We start from the raw sequence: 27,299 nt of genomic DNA, 5'->3' as shown, positions 1-27,299 counted from the left end.
TATAAATATTTTTTCCTGGAACAATATCATATCAAATAACTCAATAACTTAGACCAACTGACCCAAATTCTTTGTTAACATAAAATGCTTTTTAACTTTGGATAGGGTCATAAAATATTAATAACTGGAAGGAACCAGTTGAAGATGTACTCTCTGCATGTGTTTAAGATATCTTTGAAACACCAGTTGGCCTTATCCCAATATGACATCTTGGGCAATAGTGCCATCTGCTGTTCCCAGCCTGGTACTGCTATTATAGGAGACCCCCCCCCACCCCACCCCATTTTGTTTACTATCGAAAATTTAAATATAAACTAAAGTTTGTATTTTCAAATGAAGTGAACATTTTTCATTAGATTTCATCTTTTTTATTTCACAGTTTAAATTTGTATATAATAATTGGTGACATTCTAAACGAAAACTTTGTAAGTGCTGTTATAACAGGAAATCATCAATAACTTCAAGTATGGGAGCTTTTTTTAAAAAAATGAACAGTAAAAACATTGTATTTTGTGAGATCTGAGACATGGTTTCTCTGTGTAATAATACTGACAATGCTGGAGCTCACTCTGTAGACCAGGCTGACCTTGAACTCGCAGACATCCACCTGCCTCTGCTTCCCAAATGCTGTAATTAAAGGTGTGCACCACCACTGCCCAGCCAAAATTACTATCTACAAAATTAGTTAATACTGATATTTTTGTCTCAAAAGGACTTTCTGATTCCTGTGTGTGTGTGTATTTACAACACATTTTTTCCATGGCGTCGGATCAACAAGGAATCCATTGGATTGACCAATGACGTCCTTGTAGAAGTCACTAAGTGCTAATGGGTGTGTTTCTTTCCTGTTCCCCATGCTAAGGTTTTTAAGCATATTTTAATTTTATTCTTCTAGTAACTCTTTTCCTTCATGCTAACACTTAGATTCAGGGAGGGTTGAGCTCTGTCCCTAAGCTATAGCTGCGGACCTTCCCCTCCCAGCCTTTCTTTGGTTTTAGCCAGGGTCTCGCTGTTACTCAAGCTGGTCTCGCACTCACTCCACAGTCCAGTCAAGTCTTGAACTCACAATCCTGCCTCATCTCCCCAAGTAGCAAGGATTACAGGTCTGTCCCGTGAAGTGAGCTTTCCAAGGATTTTTGCTTTTCTTTCTTTTTTTTTTTTTTTTTGCTATTAAGATGCTTTACATGCATTATGTAGACATGCAAGAAGTAACTGATTAAGCCATATTTTCTTAATCTTAAGTTGATGAAGAGCCTTTTTTGAATGGCATGTAACAAAGAATCTGGACTCATAATGGCATGGAATATGTTGTTGGTGTTCCGTTCTGCTTCCTAAAACTCCAAGGTTAAGCTCAAGACTTACATTTACAGACAGTGATGCTAGAATTTTGAATATGGGGCAATTTAAAATATTTTATGGTTATTGTTTTCAGATAATATAGAGCTAAGCTATTATTATAAAGCAGAAATTTTACATCCCCCATGCATCTTCCAATTTTTAATTTAAGTATCATTGTTGCTGAGTTTGGGCTCAGCATTAAAAGATAAAAGCTGTGTAGTTTGTTTTCACATTGTAAATCAGGCAAGCTGGCTTTCTCCTCTCTGCCCTGTCACCTTGTTAGTCCCGAGGTGATTTTCTTCTTAAAGGACAAGGATAATGTTCCATTTTCTCTAATCTTTCTTCTCTCTTTTGTAATTTCTACAGTGCTATTTTAATAAGCACACTGGCCCTTTGGCTGGGTTCTGTGATACCACATTTATTTGTATTATGCACTGGTTGTATTTTCAAATTTAAAGCTACAAACACTGCAAGCTTTAGAGATCAGTCCTGTTTCTCAAGTCACCTCTGACATTTAATACTAATGATGTGCTTTGCAAATCCAAATGAGAGAATATGTTAGACAGAGAAAAGAAATCCAAGAGAGCCAGCAGCTGATACATAGGAGACATCACCCTGAAGCTGGAAATAAGGGCTTCTTATTGAGAATTTGTGATAGTAAATAATCCTGGTAAATTCTGGTTTCAAAAAAAATGTTGTTTTCAAGGAGACATTAAAGTTGGTACCCATTTTTTTTTGTTATTTTTCTCTGCCATAGCATTCCTCCCATGCATAGAATCTTAAAAATTACACATTAGTAGGGGATACATTAATATTAATACATTAGCTAGACAAAGACTCTCTCATTTCATATGCTCGGTACATCACATAATTAAAATCTTGAGACCCTTTTATACTAAAGCAAAGGGAGCTATTTCCTGTTCTGTAACACTTTGACAGTGTGTGAATTTACACAGGAAAATGTGTTCTTCCAAAAATAGGGAAGTTGGCTGCGGATGCTGGTGCTTCCCAGCATTCCACACACAGCTTCTCAGAGAAGACTGGGCGGGGGGGGGGGGGGTCTTCCCCTTGAGTGAACAAATTCTTGCACAGGACAACACAGCTATAATCTGTGATTGGCCAAGAGTTGAAACAAAAGTATTTAAGACAATGTCAGGTGTTTTTTGTTTTGTTTTGTTTTGTTTTGGCTTTTCCTTTTGTGTTCATTCTGTTTCAGTCTGTAACGGCGTCTGAGCATTCAGGGCAGGATGCTGGAATGCAGAAGCTGCTTTCACAGATCATCTCCCTAAGCCCCACACCTGTCCATAAAGTCTGAATCCCAAAAAGTTGGGCTGCCGTAACTGAGTGTGCGTAGCTTCTGGTTCAGCCGTGTGTTTGCTAGCAGTGCTGAGAGAATGTTTCCACAGCAGGCGTGTAGTAACCCTTTGTCTAGCTGACACGTGGGGAAACACAAGTCAGTAAAGAGACACCTGAGAATTGCTTCTTACTAAAATGCTAACTGTGAAAGGAAGCGATTTTAATAACTCAGCCATCATAAAAACATGATCATCAAGCTATAAAATAGGTAACTGTCCATCTGTAAACTAGGGTAGAGAAAGCTCTAAGCTGTCGTGACCTGGACTGAAGACTTGGGAAGTCAAGGGCAATGTAGTGTGCCAGTGTCGCTCAGTAGGAAGAGATGTAAATGCTTATAGTTTTATAAATGATGCAGTCAAAATCCGAACCTAATAAAACTAATTATCTTGGGAATGAAGGATGAACTCAAAGCCAGGGATAGGTAAAGTAGTCTAAGTTTTAAAGTTTAGCCTAGAACATCATCACAATATAAAACAGATGTTAGTCATAAAACAAGACCTAAACATCAAAAATAAGCTTAAGAAACTGAATAGCCCTATCAAATTAGTAGCTTAATGAAATAGAGACTTATTTCAAGTGTCTTTAGAGCAGTGGTTCTTAACCTTCCTAAGGCTGTGACCCCCCAACCATTAAATTATTTCATGCTACTTCATAGCTGTAATTGTGGTACTGCTATGAATCATAATGTAAATATCTGATAAGCAGGATATGTGATATGCAATCTAAGGGGCTGAAGATGCATTAATACCTCTTGTGATTTATAGTAATTTTTGCCATTCTATTTTTTTAATCTAATGCATACCTCATAGGAAAGTGAGTACTACTTTCGACAGATTGTTAATGCTAAAGACTTTTAGCATACGAGAAGATGTGTGACTATAAAATTACCTAGAGCCATAACTGCTAATTGAATTGATAGTAGTCAACATGGACTCATATTAAAATTTCTCTCCTAAGTAAGATTTCTTTTTTTCCCTGCACATTAAAAAGACTGAAAAGCCATGGCAGTTCGGCAATGGTGAACATGCCCAGTGCCCAGGTCACTGACTCTGCTGTCTTCCCCCACTAGGAGCCTGGGATTTTAGAGAAGTGGGTAGTTTCACTGGGGACGGGAACTGTACAAGTTAATCCTCCAACATCTGGTGTGCTTTTACGTCTAGGAATCACACTATGGACAAGCTACCCAGAGTTGAAGCAATTTGACCATCAAAATAAGAAAGCACTTGCCATGAATTAAAACTATACACATTATTGTGGACTGATAATGGCATCTTTGATCACCTTTAGACCAAAAATACTAAATAAAGAAAAGAAATCAGGCTAGTGAGATGGCTCAGGAGGTAAAAGTGCTTACCACACAAACCTGGTGATCCAAGTTCAATATCTGAATCCCACAGAGGAAGAAGAGAACCAGGAGCTGTCTTCTGGCATCCACACATGCCATAGTATACATGTGTGTTCCTGCACTCACATTCCGAATTTTAGAGAGGAACTATTCTTGTTTTCCCACAATACAGGCTGTATTTCAGTCACCAATGGGTGAGTGAGTGAAGGTTCCCCTAGTGTAAAAGAATCAGAACCAATAAATACAAGAAAATTTACTATTTTATAGCCTCTTATTAAATAATTGATTTAGTAAAAAGACAGGTGGTCAGATGCTTCCTGATTTGATATAAGAAAAATTACAAAGTAGTGTCAGTTATAATTTTTGAAGATTTATGTTTTTATTTTTTGTGTATGTGTGAGTGCCTGCATGTATATGTGTGCACCACATGCATGCCTCAGACTCTCTGGAACTAGTGCTATAGGCGGTTGTGAACTGCCAGGTTGGTACTGGGAACTAAACCCAGGACTTGTGCAAGAACAACAATGGCTTTTAGCCCCAGAGACATCTCTCCAAACATCAAATAATATTTTTGATCAAAATCAACTGAACTGGAATGGAGTCAGGTCTCTGCTGACCTACACCCACATTAGGTGAGAGGGGACCATGTCAGACAACATCATAAGGTTAAAGCCAGTAGATGACAGTGAAAGGGAAGGGTGGTGGGCTCTGTGGGAAGAGACTGACAGTCCCGACCACCAAGCAAGTGTAATGTGCATCCTTGTTTAGATCTTGTTCAAACAAGCCTACTGTAGAAAGACATCTTTTAAACCAGTGAAAGTTGGATGTGGAGCATGCAAATTATATTTCATTGGTGGTAATTTGAGGCCTGACAAACAGTATTATGATAGCATTATTATTATTGGGATCAAGTCTTAATCTGTTAGCGATGACCACTAAAATATTTAGGGAAAACAGTATATGGTCTGGAGTTTGTTTTTGTATGATATGCCCTCTTGGGTTTGTTTACATACTCCAGGTCTCTATCCCAGAATACATTAGGAATGAGGCTCAGTGAACTAATAATACAAAGTGTTGGTGATTATGAAAATTGGGTGATGGTTATGGGTAATTATGTTATCCTTTCATTCCTTTTCTGTATTTATTTCCATAATAAAAATGTTGAAGTAGAGGGAAAGGCCATCCCACAAAGTTATCTTTGATTACCCACAATCACAATAGCAATGCCTCCTCAGTAGGTTTTACACTGTTGATGAGAGTCTTAGTTTCTAGGCATATTTTAGTTTTGAAATTCAAGATGGAAAGTACTTATTACAGCTTAACTTAATGTCCTTCATTTGCATCCAGCTAAAAGAAAGAACCTAGCCTAGGTCTACCGTTGGTAACGAGCTTGTCCCAGAGCTCACTCACACTGTTCTTTTTTAGACCAAGCCACGCTGGTGGAACAAGTGAAAAGAGTGAAAGAAATTGAAGCCATCGAAAGCGATTCTTTTGTGCAGCAGACATTCAGATCGAGTAAGGAAGTCAAAAAAGTAAGTTTCCACGTGGACATTATGAATAAGCCTTTGGATTCCCACTGAAAACATGTGTTATTAATGGATTTTACTTAGATGTGGGCACTTCCTCCAATAGGCAGATGAGGGAGGGAGGGAGACCAGCCATGCTGCTGAGAGAATTCAGTGGAATCAGCCCAAGCCTGCCTACAGAAAGTGCCTCTAACACCGCTTCATTTTAAAGACTACCAAAACAACTAAGATACCACCACCCGTGATTCTGTAGCTCTAATTAATATCCATTTCATGAATATAGACAGGGTTGTTGGTTTTGTTTTTATACAAATATCTGTGTGCACTTTTTGAATTGTTATTCCTAGACAGATATTGGCAAAGCACTTTAAATGATAAAGCTGTTACTCAAACAGAAGACTCTAGTCTTTGCCCAGATGTGTGCCCAGATGTATGTCACTAATTCAAAAGAAGCTCAATGAAATCCCTGTCATCTCTGTTGAATTTCTCACTTATTATTTCACTTGTTAACAAAACTGCTCTTAAGAATTTGCATTCCTTTAGTAAGGAAAGATGTTATAAGACATGTATGTCTCCTTTGGTAGCAGTCATGTAGTGCAGTAACACTGTAGTCTCCTCCCACGGTCTTCTACTTTGACCACACTGCACGGCTAAAGTACAAATGTGGGACTGAATAACGTGAACGATAGGTGTAGCAATCACTATTGTTCTCCTGGAAATACCAGATTTCTAAGTAGTTATGTTTTAGGATGTTACATGTTTTTAATAAGATGAAGTTACTTGTTCAGATTTACATTATTTAATGTTTCAAAAGTTATCCTCCAAAAATATTGTAGTGATCTAAATTCTGCCCAAAAGTGCAAGGAGCTTTCTGTCTTTTAAACCAAAGCTTTTTCATGTTTGTTAATCTGATATGTCAAAATTATCAAGTTCTTTCTTACAGCGTTCCTGGTGTTAATAGAGATATAAAACTTTTAATTGACAATTTTTTTTTATTTTTAAAACTATCTTATTTTACATATCAATTTCAGTTCCTCTCCCTCCTGTCCTCCCGCTCCCCCCACCTTCTTCCCACTCCACCCTCAATCACCTCCTCAGAGAGGGTGAAGCCTCCCATGGGTTGTCAACATAGTCTGTCACATCACTTGAGGCAGGACCAAGGCCCTCCCCCTTGTATCTAAACTGAGCAAGGTATCCCTCCATAGGAAATGGTTTCCAAAGAGCCAGTTCATGCACTAGAGACTGGTCCCGCAAACTGCCCAAACCTCTCAACTGTCACCCACATTCAGAGGGCCTAACTTGGTCCTATGCAGTTTCCCCAGCTGTCAGTCCGAGTCAATGAGCTCCACTAGCTCGAGTCAGCTGTTTCTGTGGGTTTTCCCATCCCTCTTTGCATGTGATATCGCTCCTCCCTCTCTATGACTGGACTCCGGGAGTTTGGCCTATTGCTTAGCTGTAGATCTCTGCATCTGCTTCCATCAGTTATGAAGATTCTATGGTGACAATTAAGGTGGTCATCAGTCTGATTACAGGAGAAAGGCAACTTAGGTACCCTCTCCACTATTGCTTAGATTCTTAACTGGGGTCATCCTGTGGATTCTTGGGAATCTCCGTAGTGCCTGATTTCTTTCTAATCCAATAATGTCTCTCTCTCAAGGTATCTCTTTCCTTTTTTTCCCTCTCTGTCCCTCAACTACCTTCCCAATCCCTCATGTTCTCCCCCAACTCCCTTCCCCTCCTCACTCCCCTACCACCCTTCCGTATCCCCCCACACTTGCTACTTCACCAAAGAAATCTTGTCTGCTTCCTCTTCCCGGGCGGGGGGGGCGGGGGGAATCCATGTATGTCTCTCTTAGGGTTCTCCTTGTTTCCTGTCTTCTCTGGGGTTGTGGACTGTGGGCTGGTTACCTTTTGCTTTATGTTTAATATCTCCACTTATGCGTGAGTACATACCATGTTTGTCTTTCTGTGTCTGGGTTACCTCACTTGGGATGGTTTTTTTCTAGTTCCATCCATTTGCCTACAAGTTTCAAGTTGTTGTTGTTTTTACCACTGAGTAGTACTCCTGTGTAATTGTACCACATTTTCTTTAGCCATTCTTTTGTTGAGGGGCATCTAGGATTCTGGCAATTATGAGTAATGCTGCTATGAACATGGTTGAGCAAATGGCCTTGTGGTGTGAGTCTGCATCCTTTGGGTGTATGCTCAACAGTGGTATTGCTGGATCTTGACGTACACTGATTTCCAATTTTCTGAGAAACCACCATACTGATTTCTAAAGTTTACACTCTCATCAGCAATGGAGGCGTATTCCCCTTACTCCACATCCTATCCAGCATAAGCTATCCTTGGTGTTTTTGATCTTAACCATTCTGACAGGTGTAAGATGGTATCTTAGAGTCATTTTGATTTGCATTTCCTTGATGGCTAAGGATGTTAAGTGCCTTTCTGCCATTTGAGATTCGTCTGTTGAGAATTCTCAGTTTAGATCTGTACCCCATTTTTAATTGAATTATTTGAAATTTTGATATCTAGTTTCTTGAATTCTTTGTATAATTGGACATCAGCTGTCTATCCAATGTGGGGTTGGTGAATATTTTTTTGTCATTTTGTTTTGTGACTGTGTCCTTTGCCTTACAGAAGCTTCTCAGTTTCAGGGGGTCCCATTTATTATTAATTGTCGATCTCAGTATCTGTGCTACTGGTGTTATCTTCAGGAAGTGGTCTTTTGTGCCAATATGTTCAAGGTTACTTACCACTTTCTCTTCTAATTACCAGATATTTTTAAACATAGAGCATACAAAGACATGAGTTGAGTGTATAATGTCTTTCAGCTACAGGACTAGATAGCCTTGGGTCACCTGTAGTCCTGGGTTTTGGCTGTGATTACTGTATTTGAACTTTAATAGTGTTATCATCACAGCTCCTGGAAGCCACAGCGATGAAATGGTATTCATACGAATATGTGCCTGTTTACTATCTCAGTCTGCATAGTCTAAAGACATCCATCTAAAAGAATGTGTTTATTTGAAGGCTTGGCCTTGAATTTATTTTCTAACGTCCATTCTTATTGACATTCTTATAATCAGTGAGCAAGTTTTTCTTGTGAAAAACCTAGTCTAGAGTCTGTAGACTGGGTTTTGTCCTGTGACACTTTCCTGTCTGGTTCTAAGTATTGTTTCTCTTTACGCTTACTTTTAATTCATGTTTTCCTTCATGAAAGCATACATGGGAAGGATTCATGTCAACAGAGCACATGCTGGAGAGGGCATTCCCCTTTGAGTACACAGTAGAGCCGTAGCCCCCCAGCACGTGACTGCTCTTAGTAACTGCACCCGGGATGCTCAGAGGAGCAGTGATGAGCTAACAAGAATAAATTTATACTCTACTGAAACATAAAACGAGGGGCAATTTATTAGCTTAGAGAGTGGCCTCGCTCTCTAGTCGGAAATGTCTGCGTCTGCAGTGGAAGGCCAGGACTTGGGATGCCGAAGAGATGAATTATTTATGAGGAGATTACTTAGCAAAGAGAAGTAAATTATCCTGAGTACTATTTCATCCAGGGCCTGGGCAGACGTGATGGGCTATCCTTGATACATAGCAAAGATTAACTCTCTTGGGGACTAAATCACCCAGGGCCCGAGCTTCCATATCTGTCTCTCCTGGACAGTTTTGTGCTCTTAGTTAAAGTTTGCCTCTTTAAAAAGGCTGTCCATGCTGCCAGGAGTTAGGTCCACTAATTAAGCCAGAGAACTGTCACCAGGAGGAAATGCCCCTGGCAATGACATTCTAGACACCGTGGGCTCCTATAATACATATTGATTAAACTAGCTTAGCTCTGAAACCTTACCCAAGAAGTTTGGGATGTGATAGATCCTTGATACATCATTAACTTTAGAAGACAAGATGTCCTTTGTTTTCAGGATGTTTTCCCACATAAACCTAGCACAGGTCATTTAGCCAAAGACTGACTGATATGTTTGGCAAATAATCTCTGTGTTCGAAAGGAGAGCTGTAGAGAACCCCGCACAATTTGGGCATCTGTGTTAAGATTAGGAAAGTATTATCCAACTATACCACCAGGTGGCAGTATTGCACAAAGCCAGGCATTCTGTGGGCCTGTGATGAGGTCCAATTTTATGGTTGAGCAACAACTTCTCTTAGGAGTTTCTGTCACTTAACTAAGGAACAGCTACTGATTTTACAAACACTCTCAACCATTGAACAACTCCCATTTCCCAATCCCCACTTTTGATAGTTTTAATTTATATGTTTATTTGTACTTTTATTAATGTTGGAGCTGAAGAAATGGCTTGGTGAGCGAGAGCTCTTGCAAGCATGAATATATGTGTTTAGATTCCAGCACACAGAGGGGAAAATACCAGAAAAAAAAGCCAGGTGTGGCCACATGTGTTCTGTGGGGTAGAAACAGGAGGGTCACTGGGTCCTCCAGGCAGGCAGCCTGGCTCCAGGATCAGTGCACGGAGTAATAGAACAGAACTCTGTGTCCTCCCCCAGCCTCCATGCATGTATGCCAACACACACGGAACACACACACAAAGTGGATAATTCGCATGGGAAAAAACAGTGAGGTTAATTGGCTCTATAATGAGACTGTTATCTCTGCCACTTGAAGAGGGACAATTCTCAAGCTTCTCCGCATCTTTTCAAGGTAGTTCAGCCTGTGGTCAGCATCTCCTGCCTGAGTCCTGTGCTGGGGTACAGAGACAGGTCGTCTTTATGAAGAAACATGGCCTGCCAAAAGTTGTTTTACTGAGTCTTATTGAATTGACATGTGTCCCCCTTTCCCCATACAGAATATTGGGCTTGCCTTTAACTCAGTTTCATAAATGTGCATCATAACTTTATCTGTACGGCCATGTACCTTCTAGGCCCAATAGGTCAGAGTTATTCAAATGTTTGAAATCTAGATGGTATGGAAGGAGGATATTGACTCCAAAATATAATAAAACTGCCAAATAAAGTTTAATAACTTTCTTCTTAATGCCCATAAAAGTTAATGTTGTGGTTCATGTGAATATCATTGATTATAAGGTTCAGTCTTGATAAGCATGCCTTCATTCGGAAACAGTTCGTGGCATAGATTTCTCTAGTTTGTAATAATTTCTGCTCTTGTTTGATGACTTCCCAGAAGTGTAGCCTTCAGGATCATCTTGTTTATAGTAGTAAAAGTCTCTCCCATGCATGCAGATCAGCTTCTTTTAGCATGAAAAGGAATTCATGTTTGAATCAAATCAAATGCTTAAGCAATGAATGAATCTTACCATTACGAATTAATGCATCTGGGATGAAGGGATGGTTGAGTACATTAGATACGTGTCATGTAAGCATGAGGACCTGGGTTCCATCTCCAGAAGCTCATAGAAAAGTGTGGTGGTGTGTTTGTATCCCAGCACTGGGGGAAGCAGAGACAGGTACGATCCCTTCCCTCACTGTCCTCGCCTGTTTGGTGAGCTCTAGGCCAGTCTGAGACCCTGGACCAAGAAACAACATAGAGAGCACCTGAGGAACAACACCTAGCGTTGACCTCTGGCTTTAACATCTAGCATATGCACACGCATACACCTGGAGCTCACCAAGCAGGAGAGGACAGTGAGGAAAGGGATCGTACCTGTCTCCGCTTCCCCCAGTGCTGGGACTACAAACACACCATCACACTTTTCTATGAACTTCTGGGGATGGAACCCAGGTCCTCATGCTTGCATGACACGTATCTAAACCCATCCTCTAAACATGGATTATGCTTAGATTGCTGTGTTGCGTTTTCAGTCGGTAGAGCCAAGCGAGGTGAAACATGCGACTCCAGCATCAGGACCAGCATCAGTAGCTGCTGAGCCACCCAGCATTGGAAAGGAATAGACCCTGACAGCATCCCCACGGCTATGCACGCACGCACGCGCATACATGCACGAACTCACACACAGAGAAAAACTAATCACAACACATAGGACTTTCCCTTCTACCAAAACAACTATAGAACTTGACAGTATCTGAGGAGCAGGTTTCAGGTATCTGACATTAGGGAGCACAAGGGTGCGCATCCTAAGATCACTCATCTTAGGATGAGTGTGATTCTCCCAGTCCCCGGCCTTTCTGCCTGGACCAGTTTCCTGTACTGGAGCTGATGGAGGTGTGGCTGGGCTGAGCAAGCAACCACCAAGGCTGGCTACACTCTCTCCTTGGGCCTCCCTCTCATTTTCCTCCTCTCAGATTGTACACACTGTTCCTCTGGCGAAAGCATTCTCTTGTATCCTCATCATGTGTCTGGCTATTCTTATTATTCGGGTCTAAAATTTTACCTCCAGAAAAATAAAAATAAGTTTTACCTCCTAAATAAAAGATATTGTGCCTAGGTACCAAATCTAAACTAGACTCACCTCTCCAGTCCCCATCATTCTTACATATTTCTTGGCAAAGTCTGCTATTATTAATAATTGTATATTTATTTTATATATGTGCTATAATGTGTTCATTCAGACAGCAAAGCTCAGCAGCAAAACTACAGGGCACTTTTTCTCCCTTGGTAGCTAGGGCTCACCAAGCAGTGTTAATGAGATGGCTAAATTGATAGGTCTCCAAATTGAAGGTAAAGTAATCTAAAAAAACTTAATTAATTTATGCATAGTTCATCCTCTACACATTTTTCATAGTAATATTTGTTTTGAACTTCATTTTAAAAATGGGTGTTAAGAAGTAGATTTAAGTCAAAAGAAAATAGAAAGTAAAGAAATTGAATCCATAAATATAGACCACAGAGATAAAGACTACAGAGAATTGATCTCCCATTTGTCTCTTTTATATTGTATTTTAATTTTAACTTCATATTCTTACCTAATTGATTCATAGAATCCCTACAGCCTGGCTGCTAATCAGTCACTCCTCAGGCCACCTCCTGTCAGGAAGACTGAAGTTTACCTGAGTCGGCATGTGCCACTGGTTCCTTCATGGCAGGAACCATGGGTTATCAGTCTTTGTGTTCCCAGCACTTACAACAGTTTGGGCCGTGGCAAACATTGCATATAGTTTGAAAAAAAAGCAACAAATGTAGTTTTATTCTTACAGAATATAATGTACCTTTATTTTACAAACTCTTATTTATTTCAAACTATTTTAAGTAATCTTAAAAGATAACACATGAGTCCATCAGTGGGTGATGTGCAGATCCATACAATGGAATATTATTTAGCAACTACAAAAAAGAAGTACTGATATGTTCTAACATGTATGGCTCTTTGAAATACTAGGCTCAATGAAGGAACCAGCCACAGGAAACCATTAGTGCATGGTCCTTCACACAGGAAACCATTAGTGCATGGTCCTTTACACAGGAAACCATTAGTGCATGGTCCTTTACACAGGAAACCATTAGTGCATGGTCCTTCACACAGAAAACATTAGTGCATGTTTTTTTTTTTTTTTTTTTTGGTTTTTTTTTCGAGACAGGGTTTCTCTGTGGTTTTGGAGCCTGTCCTGGAACTAGCTCTTGTAGACCAGGCTGGTCTCGAACTCCCAGAGATCCGCCTGCCTCTGCCTCCCGAGTGCTGGGATTAAAGGCGTGCGCCACCACCGCCAGGCCCTAGTGCATGGTTCTTTACACAGAGATCCAGAATACACAAAGTCATCATCAAGAGGTTATAAAAAAATGAGTGATTGCTAAGAGACATGGAATGTTGGAAGGAATAATTAAGATATTTTGAAATAGATCATGATAACGGTTGTCTAATTTTCTAGATGTGCTAAAATCCATAATATGATGTGTAACTTGTAGCTAACATGGATAGATAAGTATTTTAAGGATAGCTTTCTGAGGCCAACTAAATATTAGAAGTATATTGTAACACTTTTATTATTATAATTCAGACACCAAATATGTATATGTGTGTGTGCATGTGTACTTCAATAGTATAAAGCTAAACAGTGACATAAGAAATATGTATATGTGTGTGTGCATGTGTATTTCAATAGTATAAAGCTAGACAGTGACGTCATAAGAAATATGTATATGTGTGTGTGCTTGTGTATTTCAATAGTATAAAGCTAGACAGTGACATCTTAAGAAAAGCACGCTGATCACAGGAAATGAAAAAATTCCCTCCACACGTGTATTTGTTTTTGTTTCTTTGAGTAACAATTTTTTTCTCATTCAGGAATGTGGAGCCTTTTGAAATGACTATCATCTCAGAGGAGACTTACTAGAGCAATCATTGTTCAGTATTAAATATTAAGAAGCCCATCCTCTAAACATGGATTATGCTTAGATTGCTGTGTTGCATTTTCAGTCGGTAGAGCCAAGCGAGGTGAAACATGCGACTCCAGCATCAGGACCAGCATCAGTAGCTGCTGAGCCACCCAGCACTGGAAAGGAAATAGACCCTGACAGCATCCCCACGGCTATCAAGTACCAAGATGACAATTCTCTAGCTCATCCAAATGTGAGACCCTTAAACCTGATGAATCCGCTCAGAGTCTCCCGAGCAGTCCCCCTTTATTCTGGCCCTGGGAAGACATGCAGGGGAGGGTTCATGGCTTCTCTTTGCTGCAGATGGGCAGCTGGCCTCGGGCCTTAAGATTGTTTATGTATATTCAAGTCTGGTGTTGTCTACACATTTCCTGCCTGCTAGAATGATTCTGTACTTAAGGAACATGGTCAAAAAAGGAAAATAGTCTTCCTTTTTTGTAACTGGCAGTAGAAGTTCTAATGCAGGTCAGCTCTGGTTTTCAGGTGTGAGCTGTAACTAATACCATTTACTGTCTCTCTGCAGTGATGTGGTTGGTGTTTCTCATAAATGAACTCACTGTCAGTGAAACAACATTCAGGTTGTCCCCTTGCTCCCCAACTGCTGAGCACTAACCTGCAGTGGGTGGGTTAACAGCGATGTAGCCTTCAGGGGCTGAGCAGTGCACACTGCTGCCCGGGGAGTCGTCCATCACAGTGATTTGTGTCATGTCGCGTCAGGTCCGACCTGCCGATGCACAGTAACGTTTGCCTTCTCTCTTTTACTGTAGTTATTTATTGAAAAAGCCGAAGCTGAAGAAAAGTGGTTCAAGAGATTAATTGCCCTCCGACAAGAAAGACTCATGGGCAGTCCTGTGGCCTGAGCAAGAGACTTCCGGTTGAGTTGACAAAGCCTTGAAAATTGAGGGTTTAAAATACTAATGTTAACTTTTACTCATAAAAATAACTTAGCCAATTGCATAGAAAGCAAATCTCATTTCTTCCTTCATGTTCAACTAAATATTTGCTGTTTCGAATCAAACATTGTGAAGAGTGAATCTGTTATAAAAGATGTGTGTGTGAACATATTATCTTGTTAATAAAACTAATCATAAAAATGTCAGTGTTGAAGTAAATGAATATTCAGTAGTGAATTTCATTACAGTTTTTACAAAGTCATGTTTCTGACCCAATATTGGATATAAGAGTCATGATATTTAGTATAAGATTTCATCTCCTATGCATTATAAAACTCTTTTTGAATCTCTTATCTCACCTTTCTTAACATTTTTAGGTCTCATAAAAGGTACCTTTTATGAGATCGAAACAGTTACCATGTTAGATGTGAAGGCAACGCGTTTGCTAAAACCTTTTCCTGTGCAAGTGTGGTGTCAACCCTCTAATCCTAGTCCTCTGGAGGCTTAGGCAGGAGGATCTCAACTCCAGTCTGCACGTCACAGAAGGGCTCGGACACCTTGGAGTACGTGATGGAGCCTTATCTGAAAAACTTCGAATTAGAGATGGGTTTGTATTCAGTGCTCTTTCCTTTAGAAATCAAACCCAGTGCATCAGTCACTGCACTGCTGTGACAAAGGCCTGGCGTCATATCAGAGGAAAGGTTTTCGTCTGTGGCTTGAGAAGCCCGTGCTCAGCTGCTTCCACTGCTCGGGCCTGTGGCAGGCAAAAGCATAGCACGAGGACAAGGCACAGGGAAGCCGCTCAGTATGGGCCGTCAGGAAGCCAAGAGACTGCATACCCTCCTTTCTCCTGCTTCTAGTTTGTCCCTCCCGCCTAGCAGCCTATGCTGTGCCATGATGAAGTTATAATCCTGGGATCCAGTAACTCTCGCAGCACCAGCAGCAGGGAGGAAACCAAGCCTTGAACAGTTGAGCCTTTGGGGGCCACTGTGTAGAACGCCTTTCTCTGTGGCTGAGCAGCAGAGCTCACTGCAATCCGTCTTAAATGTACTAGAGAGAAGGACGGATCCTTGCTGGACAAAACTGGATTTCAACCCCGAGCACAACAAATGCTTCCTTTTTCCATCTTGCTCTGTTTGTTCTCACGTGGTCTCTGTGAAGGCTAGAGCTTCAGACACAGCCGTGGCAAGGCCTTGGGGTACGATACATTTTGATTCTATCGTCTTCATACTTTAGAACCACGGGAAATCTTGGTTCTATTACACATGAGAACTACAAAGAACTTGCACTCAATTGCAAGTGTCATGAAGAAGTTTGTTCTAAATGCTTGTTTTTATGAATACATTTTCTGGATCTTAGAGGCTGTCTTCCTCGGTCTATAAATAAACATACCCAGTGTGAAGTCAGCTCTGTGTCATTGTTAATGCATATACACGGCTTCACGGCCGTGGTCTCAGGAGGGATTCGCGTTTCTGTAGGACTTTGCTTGTGAATTTCTTGTACAATTTGTAAGCTGTCGATGTGCTCTCGCCCCTTAGGAAGTCTGTGTCTAGGAAAGGATGTGGGTGTCAGTTGGCCGTAGGGAGCCTACACAATTTTCTCAGTATGTTCAAGGCTCCCTGTCTGTGCAGCAATGAAGACCCCGTGACCAACTTTATAATATATCTTCCACTCGTGTTCCTTCGGGATAGGGACACCAAATGTGGAGACTTGAATTAAAAGGAATTTGGATTTTAAAGATCAGTGTTTTGTGGGAATAAATCAAATTGAAGTTGGTTGCTTTTTTAAGTGAAAAAATAAACTTGGTCCTAAAGAACTCAGTGACTACTTCCTCCTTCGTTTCCATATCTCGTTAATTTTGTTTCTCTCTAAAACTACAGCATGACCACAGAAGCCAAGTCAGATTTAATGAAGAGACTTCATAGAACATTATCAAACGCATTGCCAAACTCAAGCTGGATGATGCACCCTGGCCACCTTTAATATCCCAACATAATAAGCCTGTAAAATACAACCAGCTTTTTCATGTCGCTTGATTAGTGATAATTACCCAGCTTGTAAGAGACCTTAAGTGCACCGAAATAGCATAGGAAATAGGAAATATCGTTCTTGCAAACAATAGGTGCTATTGTAAGTTAGGTTTTTATTTCTGATGCCAGGCACACTGCTAGGAAGAATAGACCAAGAGCGTTGTTTCTGGCACTCACTTTATGAGGAGGCCCAACGATGAGGGGATGGAGTGCTCAGGTCGTTTACCTACTTGACTTGAGCATCCTATCTAGCGTATAAAGTGGGGATATTTATAAATGACCTTCCTGCTCTGATTTTTGGGGAGGGGGAAAATAACACTTAAAATGCTCATAGAAAAATACATTACTTAGCCCAAGTGAACATTTTGACTTGGGGAGCATTTTAATGAAAAACAAAATAAACAGTTGCATGGGCAATTGTTTTAAAAGCTACCCTCCAGTTTATGTGTGTTTCTTTGGACTTTGAGCTGATCTTGGCAATAGCCCACATCCCTGCTCTGTGTTCAATCGGTCTTCTCTGATCTGCTTCCTTGACAGCACCATGAGGTTCTGTTCTGTCCTGGAAGAGCTGCAATGAACCTATTTAGGAAATCCAAAACTTCTTCATGGTCATGTTTACCACCTTAGTCATGAATATTACTCTGAGTGCTTCGTTTATGCTCAACGCACTATAGGGATCTTTGGACAGACACAAGGGGTATCAGTGAGGGTTCTACCCTCAAGAGGCTAAGCTACCAAGCCTAGGCATGCCAATAATATAAGAAATCTAACACATACTAGCAGGAGAGAAGACTGGGTTATGTAAAAGAAAGAGCGAAATTAGTCCGAATCCCAAAAAAAAAAAAAAAAAAAAAAAAATCAAGAAGGCTTCATGGATGAGATTGCAACTGCTCCACAACTGGTCTTAGACAGCTAAGATGCCTGGAACCTCCAGCTCCACAGCCTGACTCATCTTTTTTTTTCTTCCTGTACTTGGGTCTTTCCCAAAGTTTTTGGTTTAGACATCAATCAAAATTCTTGTGATGAAATGACCAGACAACTGTTAGATACTACTACCCTAAGGAAACTTACTTTTGGAACTCCCTTGTGGAAAGTGTGTCCTCTTCATAAGGACATGGCTGAGGCTTTGCAAGAGGTCAAGAATAAAAATAGAGATGAAGAACACTGTGAATCTGAGTATTATCCTAACCTTTGCCATGAAGATGGACTTTTAATATTTCATCTCCAATTTCTGGTGGTTTTTTTCTCCTAAATCAAATAAAAAACATCCAGACATATTACATCTCAGGACTACTTTTGCTAACATTTTACCCCAGAATTTGACCCAGTGTTTGACATAGAGATCATGACTATTTTTTTTTTTAATTATGAAAGACTTTCCCGTTTCAAATAGCAAGTATTCTTAACTGGCTGGTTATTTAAATTGCTCAGTTAGGGGTAGGGTATTTATGTCCATTTCTTATTGTTGGGGTAAAATCCCGGAGGAAAGGCGCTTCTAGGAAGAGGATTTACTTTTGCCTGTGGGTTTGAAGGCTTCAGGTCATCGTGACTGGAGAGCATGACAAAGCAGCTTCCGTGGCGTTAGCGGGAAGCAGAGTGTACCCCTGGCAGCAGCAAGGTGTTCTCTTTCCTCACCTTTGAGAGCAGTGCTTCTCAGCCTTCCTGATGCTGCAACCCTTTAATACAGTTCCTCATGTTGTGCTGACCCCAACCATAAAACTATTTGTGTTACTACATAATTTTGCTGCTGTTAAGAATCATACTCTTAGAAACAGAGATTCACCAAAGGGATTGTGACCCACAGGTTGAGAACCACTCTTTTGGCCCCTTCAGGCCACTTAGCCCATGGGATGATGGCAAGCACATTGAGAGGTCTCCCTCGGTCCTTTCTGTACATATGCTCAGAGTCACAGCTAGAGGTGTACCTTACTGATCTAGACACTTCTCAGGTCATTTAGATTGACAGAGTAACTGTTATCGTGGTGGAGTGCAGGATATGAATTCAGGCTTCAGCACCAAAAATACATAGTAAGTGCAATTAAAATAAATTTGTCAAGCTCATTGGAATGAGTACAAAAAAAATTTTACAACCAACCTAGTCCTTTTTCTCTGATTTAAATATCCAGTGTCTTTAACCCTACAAAATTTGGCTCCCATGACATGTATGATATGTGGTGTTCTCCCTTCTAGATTAGCGTCTACCAACAGTGGCTCTAAACTTTAAACAAGCATCTCATTAGTCCTATATTTCCCCAGGCTTTCATTAAAGTCTACTTTTCTTTGTATAATGTGCATTGAAAATTTTTAAACCATAATTTTTTCCCAATAGCAGCATAATGAACTTAAAAGACTGGTAGGTGGTTTTGTTTCTTTCTTTGTTTTGTTTTGTTTTTTTCCAGTGATGTGGGTGTGACCATTCAGGATACGCTGGCCTCCTGTGACTTCCTCTCCTTCCAAAGAGACAGATCAATTTTCAAAAACTAAAATGTGCCAATGTAGTAAGACAACACTTCAAACTCCACAATGTACCACCTTATTTTTAGGTCTTCGAGAGAACTGGCAAAATGAAACCGCTGCAGTTCTCAGAGTGGTGAACTGAGCTGACCCTCTCTTCCTGGGATCCTATGCTTGGTACTCAGATAAACCCATAGAAAACTCTGCCTTCAGAGGCCTTTCAGCAGTGGGCTGCCAAGCCCTTGTTTCTGGCAAAATCCACGACTGTGTCTATCTATCTCTTTGATCCTAAAAAGTTAAAATGGAGTTTTTAGAAAAGCATGAATGGTTCCCAAATTCAAGGATGATGTGTTGAGACAAGTGGGGTATTCTTGAGGGCTTTTTGTTTTTGTTTTGTTTTTTCTAAAAATCTATGGATAGATCATCTATTTAGACATTTTGTAGCTTAAGTAATTCTCCCTTACCTGGAGAAGATAAGTCTTAGAATTGTCAACTTTGTAACAGTTGGAAATAATAGTTTTCTTCCAAAATGCTGTATGCTTGAATGACCAGTGTCTACTCACCTCAGGCAAGAAAATAGAAGTCATCTAAAGCTATCAAAAGTTTTATAAATATGCTTTGTTGCACTTCACAAAAACGTTTTAGAAGTATGCCATCGTGCAGAAATAGCAATATGAGCCCTGTGTCATTTAGTAGCTCTCTACCAAGAGCCCTCGAGCCTTCAAGGAGAGACTCATCTTCCCGTTAGCACCTCTTCCTGTGCTCGTCTTCAACACTGTGTGGCCCACCTTCAACGGGGGCACTCATGCAGGCTTTCTGCAGACCTTTATAGCTGGCGCTGAGACGGGGACAGGTGACTGGCACATACGTCATTATTCACAACGGCTCTAATGTGAAGTGTTGGTTTTAGGTATTTTTATCTTAAAAATAACTCTGGTACAATTTCCAAGAAACATTCAACTAATTCCTAAGTTCCTAGATAGGATATTTAAACAGAGACCTATGATATCCTTGAATAGGAGTGATATTAAAATATGTCTTTTCTCATTTGAAAAACTATTTTGGAGTCACCACAATCTGTAACAAAAAAAAAATCTTTGTCGCTTTTTGTAATAACAAAGGTAACACCGATCAGTAGGAGTGAAAAAGCAGGTTCAATTCTAGAATGAACCTTGTAAATTAAATGATTTCCTGCCATCTTACTAGACTGCAAGTTCTTCAAAGTTCCCAATATTTGTCAATATATTTTAGAGAAATTATATTAAGAGAACATTTCAGGTAGCAATAAATCTGCTCACTTGCTAGCTTTGAATAAAGGAAATAGCTTTCTTATAATGTAAAATGAGAGTTATTAAGTTATTTTTCTTGTCACCGTTGTGTGGGTCAGGCTATAGGCAGACCTGCCACTGAGCCTCACACACTGAGTTTGACCCCCATATCCCCATACCGTACATGATGAAAAGAGAGACCTGACTTGCACAAGTCATATGCTGAACTCACCTCATGGAAAATAGACAGAGAAGAGAGTGAGATCATGGGAAGAAAGTCTAGACCTTCAACGGCACCCCCTCAGTGACCTAGTTTCTCTAACAAAATCCCATATCTCTGTTTCTACCACTTCCCAAAAATGTCAGCAGATTATGAAGCCATTTGTAATTAAACCAATGGATTTAGGTTAGAACTGTCATGATCCAAACACTTCCTAAAAGGCCTGCCCTTGAGAGTTATACTGCGGACCATACCTTCAACACATGAGTTGGGGGGATATTTTAATATCCAAACTGCAGTGGGATATAGTATTTCAGTTCATTCATAGCAGAAAATTTCCTGATAATTATGACGTGAAGTTTTCTCCAAAAGCCAAGTTCTCTCAAGAAGCCACATTTTTATCTAAGTTCCTATAAACTGACTAAAGCCCTGTGATTATGGAGAGATGAAATATTGCAGATCAAGAGCCAAAATTATCTTAGGTTATCATCAGTGCTTTTTAATAACCATTTACCATCAATTCTGTATCTAACTAAACCTCATAACTACAGAGTAAAACTTTTAGAATGTGCCATTGAGCTTAGCAGAAAACAATCTCCCACCAATCTTTAAGCTAAGCATGCTATATGGTAACCCCTGGAACCCATGCAGAGGTTTCCCCTTGGCTCTACTGGGCCTTCCTGATATCCCCACAAAGGCATTTGATAAAGACACTGTGGCATCTTGAATGAGAATGGACCCATAGGCACAGATATTTGAATGCATGATCTCAGATAGTGGAAGTATTCGGGTAGCATTAGGAGATGTGATCCTATTGGAGGAGGTGTGGCCTTTTCAAGTCTACTGAGGGTAGACTGAGGTTTCAAAAGCCCACACCTGGCCTTGTGTTTGTTTCTTTCTCTGTTTGCTGCCTGCTGCCTGCAGCTCAAAAGCTGCTTCTCCAGTACCATGCTTGTCTACTTTCCGCCTGGACAGTCATGGCCTCAACTACCCTCTGGAACCATGAGCCTGAAATTAAATGCTACCTTTTATAAGAGTTGCCTTGGTAATGGACTCTTCACAGCAATAGAACACTAACTAAAATATGCTCTCATTTCTTTCTTTGGTTCTATGACTGTAAAATTCACATGGCATCCAGGTTGTTCCAGGAAGCTAGGTTAACAAAGAGAATCCTAACAGAGACATCCATGGATGCCCCTGAGAGGGGAAACAGACAAGAACTCCTGAGAAAATTGGGAACATAGGGGTGGGGGAAGAAGGGAGGGTGACACCCACTGTGACAGTGGAACTGATTTATTAGGAGCCCACCAAGGCCAGCTGGTCTGGGACTGAATAAGCATGGGTTTATTCCGGACTCTCTGAGCATGGCGGTCAATGAAGACTGATGAGAAGCCAAGGACAATGGCACTAGGTTTCAATCCTAATACATGAACTGGCTTTGTGGGAGCTTAGCCTGTTTAGAAGCTCACCTTCCTGGACGTAGATAGAAGACCTTCGTCTTCCCGCAGGGCAGAGAATTTGGACTGCTCTTCAGTATCGAGAGGGAGGGGGAATGGTGTGGGGGGAGGAGAAGAGGAGTGGGGATAGGGGGAGGGGAGTGGGGGGAGGGGGCAATATTTGGGAGGAGGGGAGGGAAATGGGAAACGGGGAGCAGGTGGAAATTTTAATTAAAAAAGAATAAAAAATAAATAAATAAATAAATAAATAAATAAATAAATAAAAGAAGGGAGGGTGAATGGAGGGGAGGAGGAGGGGAAGGGAGGAGAACATGAGGGAACAGGATGGTCGAGATGGAGGAAGGACAGAGAGAGGGGAGATCAAGGAAAGAGATATCTTGATTGAGGGACCATGATGAGGCTAGTAAGAAACCTAGCACTAGGGAAATTCCCAGGAATCCACAAGGATGACCCCAGCTAAGACCCTAAGCGATAGTGGAAAGGGTGCCTGAACTGTCCTTCCCCTGCAATCAGATTGATGACTAACTTTATTGTCATCATAGAACCTTCATCCAGCAGCTGATGGAAGAAGATACAGAGATCCACAGAGCAGCACTGGGCTGAGCTCCCAAAGTCTAATCTAAGAGAGAGAGGAGTGATAATACGAGCAAAGAGGTCAAGACCATGATGGGGACACCCACTGAAACAGCTGACCTGAGTTAATGGGAGCTCACCAACTCCAGTCTGACAGCAGGGGAATCAACACAGGACCAAACTAGACCCTCTGAATGTGAGTGACATTGTATCACTGGGGCAGTCTGAGGGGCCACTGGCAATGGGACTAGGATTTATCCCTACTGCTTGAACTGTTTTTTTGGAGCCCATTCTCTTTGGAGGGATATCTTGTTCAGCCTAGATATAGGGGGGAGAACCTTGATCCTGCCTCAAAGTGATGTGCTAGACTTTGTTGACTCCCCATGGAAAGTCTTACCCTCTCTGAGGGTCTCTGTTTCATGATCTAGCAAAAGGCAATTGAAATTTTCCATCGTGTCAAGTTCTTACGTGAATGGGGATTTATATGTGTAAATATTTAGCATAATGCTTAGGGCAAAAAATAAAAAGAAACAGAGCCAATAAAGGTAGAAATAATACAATTCTCTGAGTTTATGCTTGCAGTCATTTTGATTTTTAGGTTAAGTTTTTTTCCTCCTGAGCGATTTTCTTATTTTTACAAAGCAGATTCGCCATAGACATTTATGGGCATTCCCTTGTAAATGTTTGGACTAAGTGATAAGGAGGGCTAGAAAAATGAGAGGCCTGTGTTCTAAAGAACGTTGCGTTATTTAGTGTCTGTCGCTGAAAAGCAGCGTGTGCTCCAAAGCTAACTGTCATGAGTAAGATTCTATGAGCCACAACCATCAAAATGACTGGGAATTAAGAGAGAAAATTAATTCCCAAAGGAAATCACTGTAGATCTCATTATTTCAGGAATAACCCACCTTAGGACTTTAATTAAAAATAATATTTATTCAAAATAAATGAGTGCTGGCAGGTTTCTGCAGAAGCCATAATCTTGGTTATGCTAAATCTTCTTATATTAGTGCTGACATCATTAATCTCATTTGAGATGCCCTCCAGACTGACAGCCCTTATAGCGCTGGGGCAGTTTCTCGCAGCAGCCTTTTTATCTTCGCCGAAGAGTTATAATTCATGCAGATACCTAATGGAAAAAAGGCCTGGGCAATTAGAGACATCACTCTGAGATCTTCGCGGGCACTTTATCATGTCAGCGAGGATCCCTTAATGAGTTTGTTCTCAGGCAGAGGCCAGTATCTCAACACTGCCATCAAATTAATGGTGGCTACCTTATTGCGTTATTTATGGCTCGGTACCAGTATTTGTTCTAGGGAAGCATCAGGTGTTTTATCAGAGTTCACAGAATCAATCTAGATAAAACACAAAGTTCATTAAGTCAGAAGGAAAAAAATCCAGCGGAAGGAGAGAATGAAAGCAGAGAAGGTAAGAAGTCAGAAAGACCCAGCAAACACACAGACCACGAACTACAGCGTTTTCTTAAGACATGCTTTCAAATTTGCCAGCTAATTGCTGGTTCCTATGTCAAGCCCAATGAAATAATTAACTCTGATCATTTTGTTCTGGCCTATACTGATTGCTTTGGTGCAAGTTTCTAATAGACATGTGACCAAACAATGTGCCTGGCCTAATGTATGTGAGCCCCGAGCTTCAGTCTCCAGTGTTGTGATGCATAAACCAAAGGAGGAAGGGTTTTTAAAGTGGGCAGGGGGAGAAACATCTCGGTGCACACTTAGCAGATGTAAGGCCTTGGGTTCGATCCTCAGTGTCACCAGAAAAAAAAGGAAAAGAACATTTATATGTGTGTGTGTAATATTACACTATATATATATTTGTGTGTATATGTAAAACGTAGGTTTACTTCACACAGCTACTGTGTGTGCTAGCTCCATGACAGCAAACACTAAGAGGGCAAAAAGTCTTGGAAGCAGACAGTTTTGTTCACAGATTGTTTTGTGTGGACATAAGGGCCTTTACTATTTTATTCTAATATCAGGAGACATATTTTATCAAAAGCACACTAAAAGGCAATCTAGAAAAAAAATTGAAATGCAAACATTTTAGGCCAGAAGTCAATATAATTTCAATCCAATTTAAAATTTACTAGAATGAATTTTAAAAGTAATAGAGTACACTGAATCCAACAAACTTGAACTAAACATTTGTGGTCCATGTGAAAATGAGTTTGCAGTCTAAACGTCCTGCAGAGATGAAATGACCGCCCTGTAACCCTGACATCTGAGAGTCTGGACCTCAGTGATGCGGCTGGGGACTGGTGTACACTGGCAAGGGCCTCATGCCAGAGACCAGAGTACACCTTACCTCTCCCAGCCCAGGGTTTGCTGTCGGTCTGGTTTAGAGTTACGTGCAGAAGCCGGTGTGTGGATGTTACAGGGCTCATGTGTCTCTTTCATGCCATGAAAACACACCCTCTCAGTGACAGGATCACAAGCTCACAGCCTGCAGCCAGATTCAGCCCACAGGCTTGTTGTCTGTGGCCTGCTCTGAGGGACTTTCTTTTTAATTAGTTACTAACATTTAAAAAAATTAAGAAAAGTCATGTGAAATCTATGTGACCAGTGGGCATGCATCTCTGCAGGGGCATCTGAGCTCTGTGCAATAGCAATGCTTCTTCAGCTGGAAGCCAGTCCCCTGCAGCAAGCTACCAGCCCACCCCTCTGGGTCCCCACAATGACACAGCAGGAAGACAGGAGTGGGCTTCTCAGCAGGCTGAGAGACCTTGAATGAGTGGTTTCTCTGCTCTGGCTCTTCTCTTGGTCTTGTGCAGTTGGCGTAGAAATAGCATTTGTCTGTCCAATCTCTGGAGCATTAAAGCTGTGCCCAGCACAGGCAGAAACTCAATAAAGTTGGTTGTTTCTTTGATCCTATGGTCAGCTTATCATCCACTTCCATCCCTTTTATTTGACTGGCTCCAATTAGTGTCTGTGTATTTTTATTCTGCCACCAATTGACTGTAAGGAGGTCAGCTCAATGAGTTTTGTTTTGCTTTTCTGTTTTCGGGGGAAGGGATTAGAAAAGAGGCCAGAAGAGCTCATACATACCAGTATGTTGATTAAAAACTCAGATTTCACAGCCTGACTGCCTAACTTCCAATCCCAACCCTAGCACCTCCCGGCCATCGACTTTAGGAAGACTTATCTTTCCACAGAGCTCGTTTTTCCTCTATGAAATCGTGACAAGATGACTCAATGTGCCTTGACGTTAGGAGTTTTCATTAAGTAACCCAGACTCATAAACACAAATACCCTGGTCTCTTTCACATGTGGATCCTAGATTTAACTTCTATTCATATAAACATGTGTAGATAGTATAATTAGAAATGGGACTAGGACAGGGAGGAGTCACCTCCCCCACCTGACACACGCACACACGCCAAACACATACGGTGAATAGGACTGGAATTTTCATGGCCTTCCAGTGACTGGACAGATAATCTTCCTATTGCAACTTTTAATAAAGGGATCAAAACACATCACATAGGAAGGAAGACACCCTAGCCCTCAGTAGTTTTCAACCAAGTTCCTTGGTCGCCTTGCCCGTGGGGCCCCTGTTGAATTCTCTCTAAAAATAACTTTCAAAAATAGCCCTTTAGATGGCCTCATTAAAGCACTTCTGAGAACAGGGGGCCTCGGTGCTATTTTCTGAAGAAACTTTTAGACTTTTCGATTGATTTTTGGCTCCATAATTATGCTTTCTTTTTTAATTTAAAGTGTTCCTTCTTATCTATGTATATGCAAAACATAAATCTCACCTCAAAGGGAATAAGGAGTAGCTCATTCTTAGCCAAATATGAATGGCCGTAGTAATATACACTCAGTCACGTTGCCCTGAATATGATGTCCCACTATGAAAGCTATCAAAGGGAACGAATCAAGTCACAATCAAGCCACTTACCAAATGCCATAAATAAGCAAGTTTTAGCCGTGCTGAGAAAATTCTGCTGTGCATTTCAGTCACTATCAGATGCCTTTCTTAGCTGTTGGGTTGGTGGAAGCCAGTGGTCTGCTAAAAATACATTTAACGAGGTTTAGTAATCAAAAAGAAACAGGGTTGGGCAATGAATGGCTCTTAATTTAAAAAGACTAAAAGAGCCCCCAATAACTTGTCTCTGGGTCTGCAGAAGTCTTGTTTACAGTAACGGAGTTTAATCCACCATTGGATCTTGTAGAATCTCGAACATGGGTATAGCTTTTCTCCTTTATTTTGGAAAATTCAGCATACATCTATAAACACAAAACATTAGCCAACTTTTATGTGCCAAGTCAATAGGAAAATAATGCTCTTTATGAGAAAACTTTTAAAAATACTTCTCTTTAAGAAAATACTTCAGAATCTCAATATAAAAGCTTAAGAAGAGCAGAGCTCTGATTTTTAAAATATACAAGCATAGTCATATAAACCTTATTTTTAAACACAAAATAGAGGAACAATCCAACTCCATCAAGGATGGACAACAACTTCATACATAGTAAGAAAGAATAAGATGCCTGTACATGCTGCACTAGAAGTGGGTTCAAGGAAAAAAGAAAATCTCAGGATATTACTTACCCTTGAGGGG

At 40.7% G+C, this 27,299-nt stretch overlaps 1 protein-coding gene across 1 annotated transcript in view; it reads left to right on the top strand.

Moving 5' to 3' along the window:
• Rsrc1 (arginine and serine rich coiled-coil 1) overlaps positions 1-16,520 on the top strand; it is a 284,228-nt gene extending 267,708 nt beyond the window's left edge. The window contains exons 8-10 of the mRNA XM_057756995.1: positions 5,465-5,571; positions 13,866-14,018; positions 14,593-16,520. Of these exons, the coding sequence (XP_057612978.1) occupies positions 5,465-5,571; positions 13,866-14,018; positions 14,593-14,685 (353 nt within the window). The 3' untranslated portion in view covers positions 14,686-16,520. The remainder of the gene's footprint in view (positions 1-5,464; positions 5,572-13,865; positions 14,019-14,592) is intronic.
• The last annotated feature ends 10,779 nt before the right edge of the window (positions 16,521-27,299 follow it).

This window comes from Chionomys nivalis, chromosome 24 (genome assembly GCF_950005125.1).
Source record: "Chionomys nivalis chromosome 24, mChiNiv1.1, whole genome shotgun sequence".
Classification (NCBI taxonomy): domain Eukaryota; kingdom Metazoa; phylum Chordata; class Mammalia; order Rodentia; family Cricetidae; genus Chionomys; species Chionomys nivalis.
The sequence above is the reverse complement of the archived record's forward strand: the minus strand, read 5'-3'. Positions and strand labels throughout refer to the sequence as shown.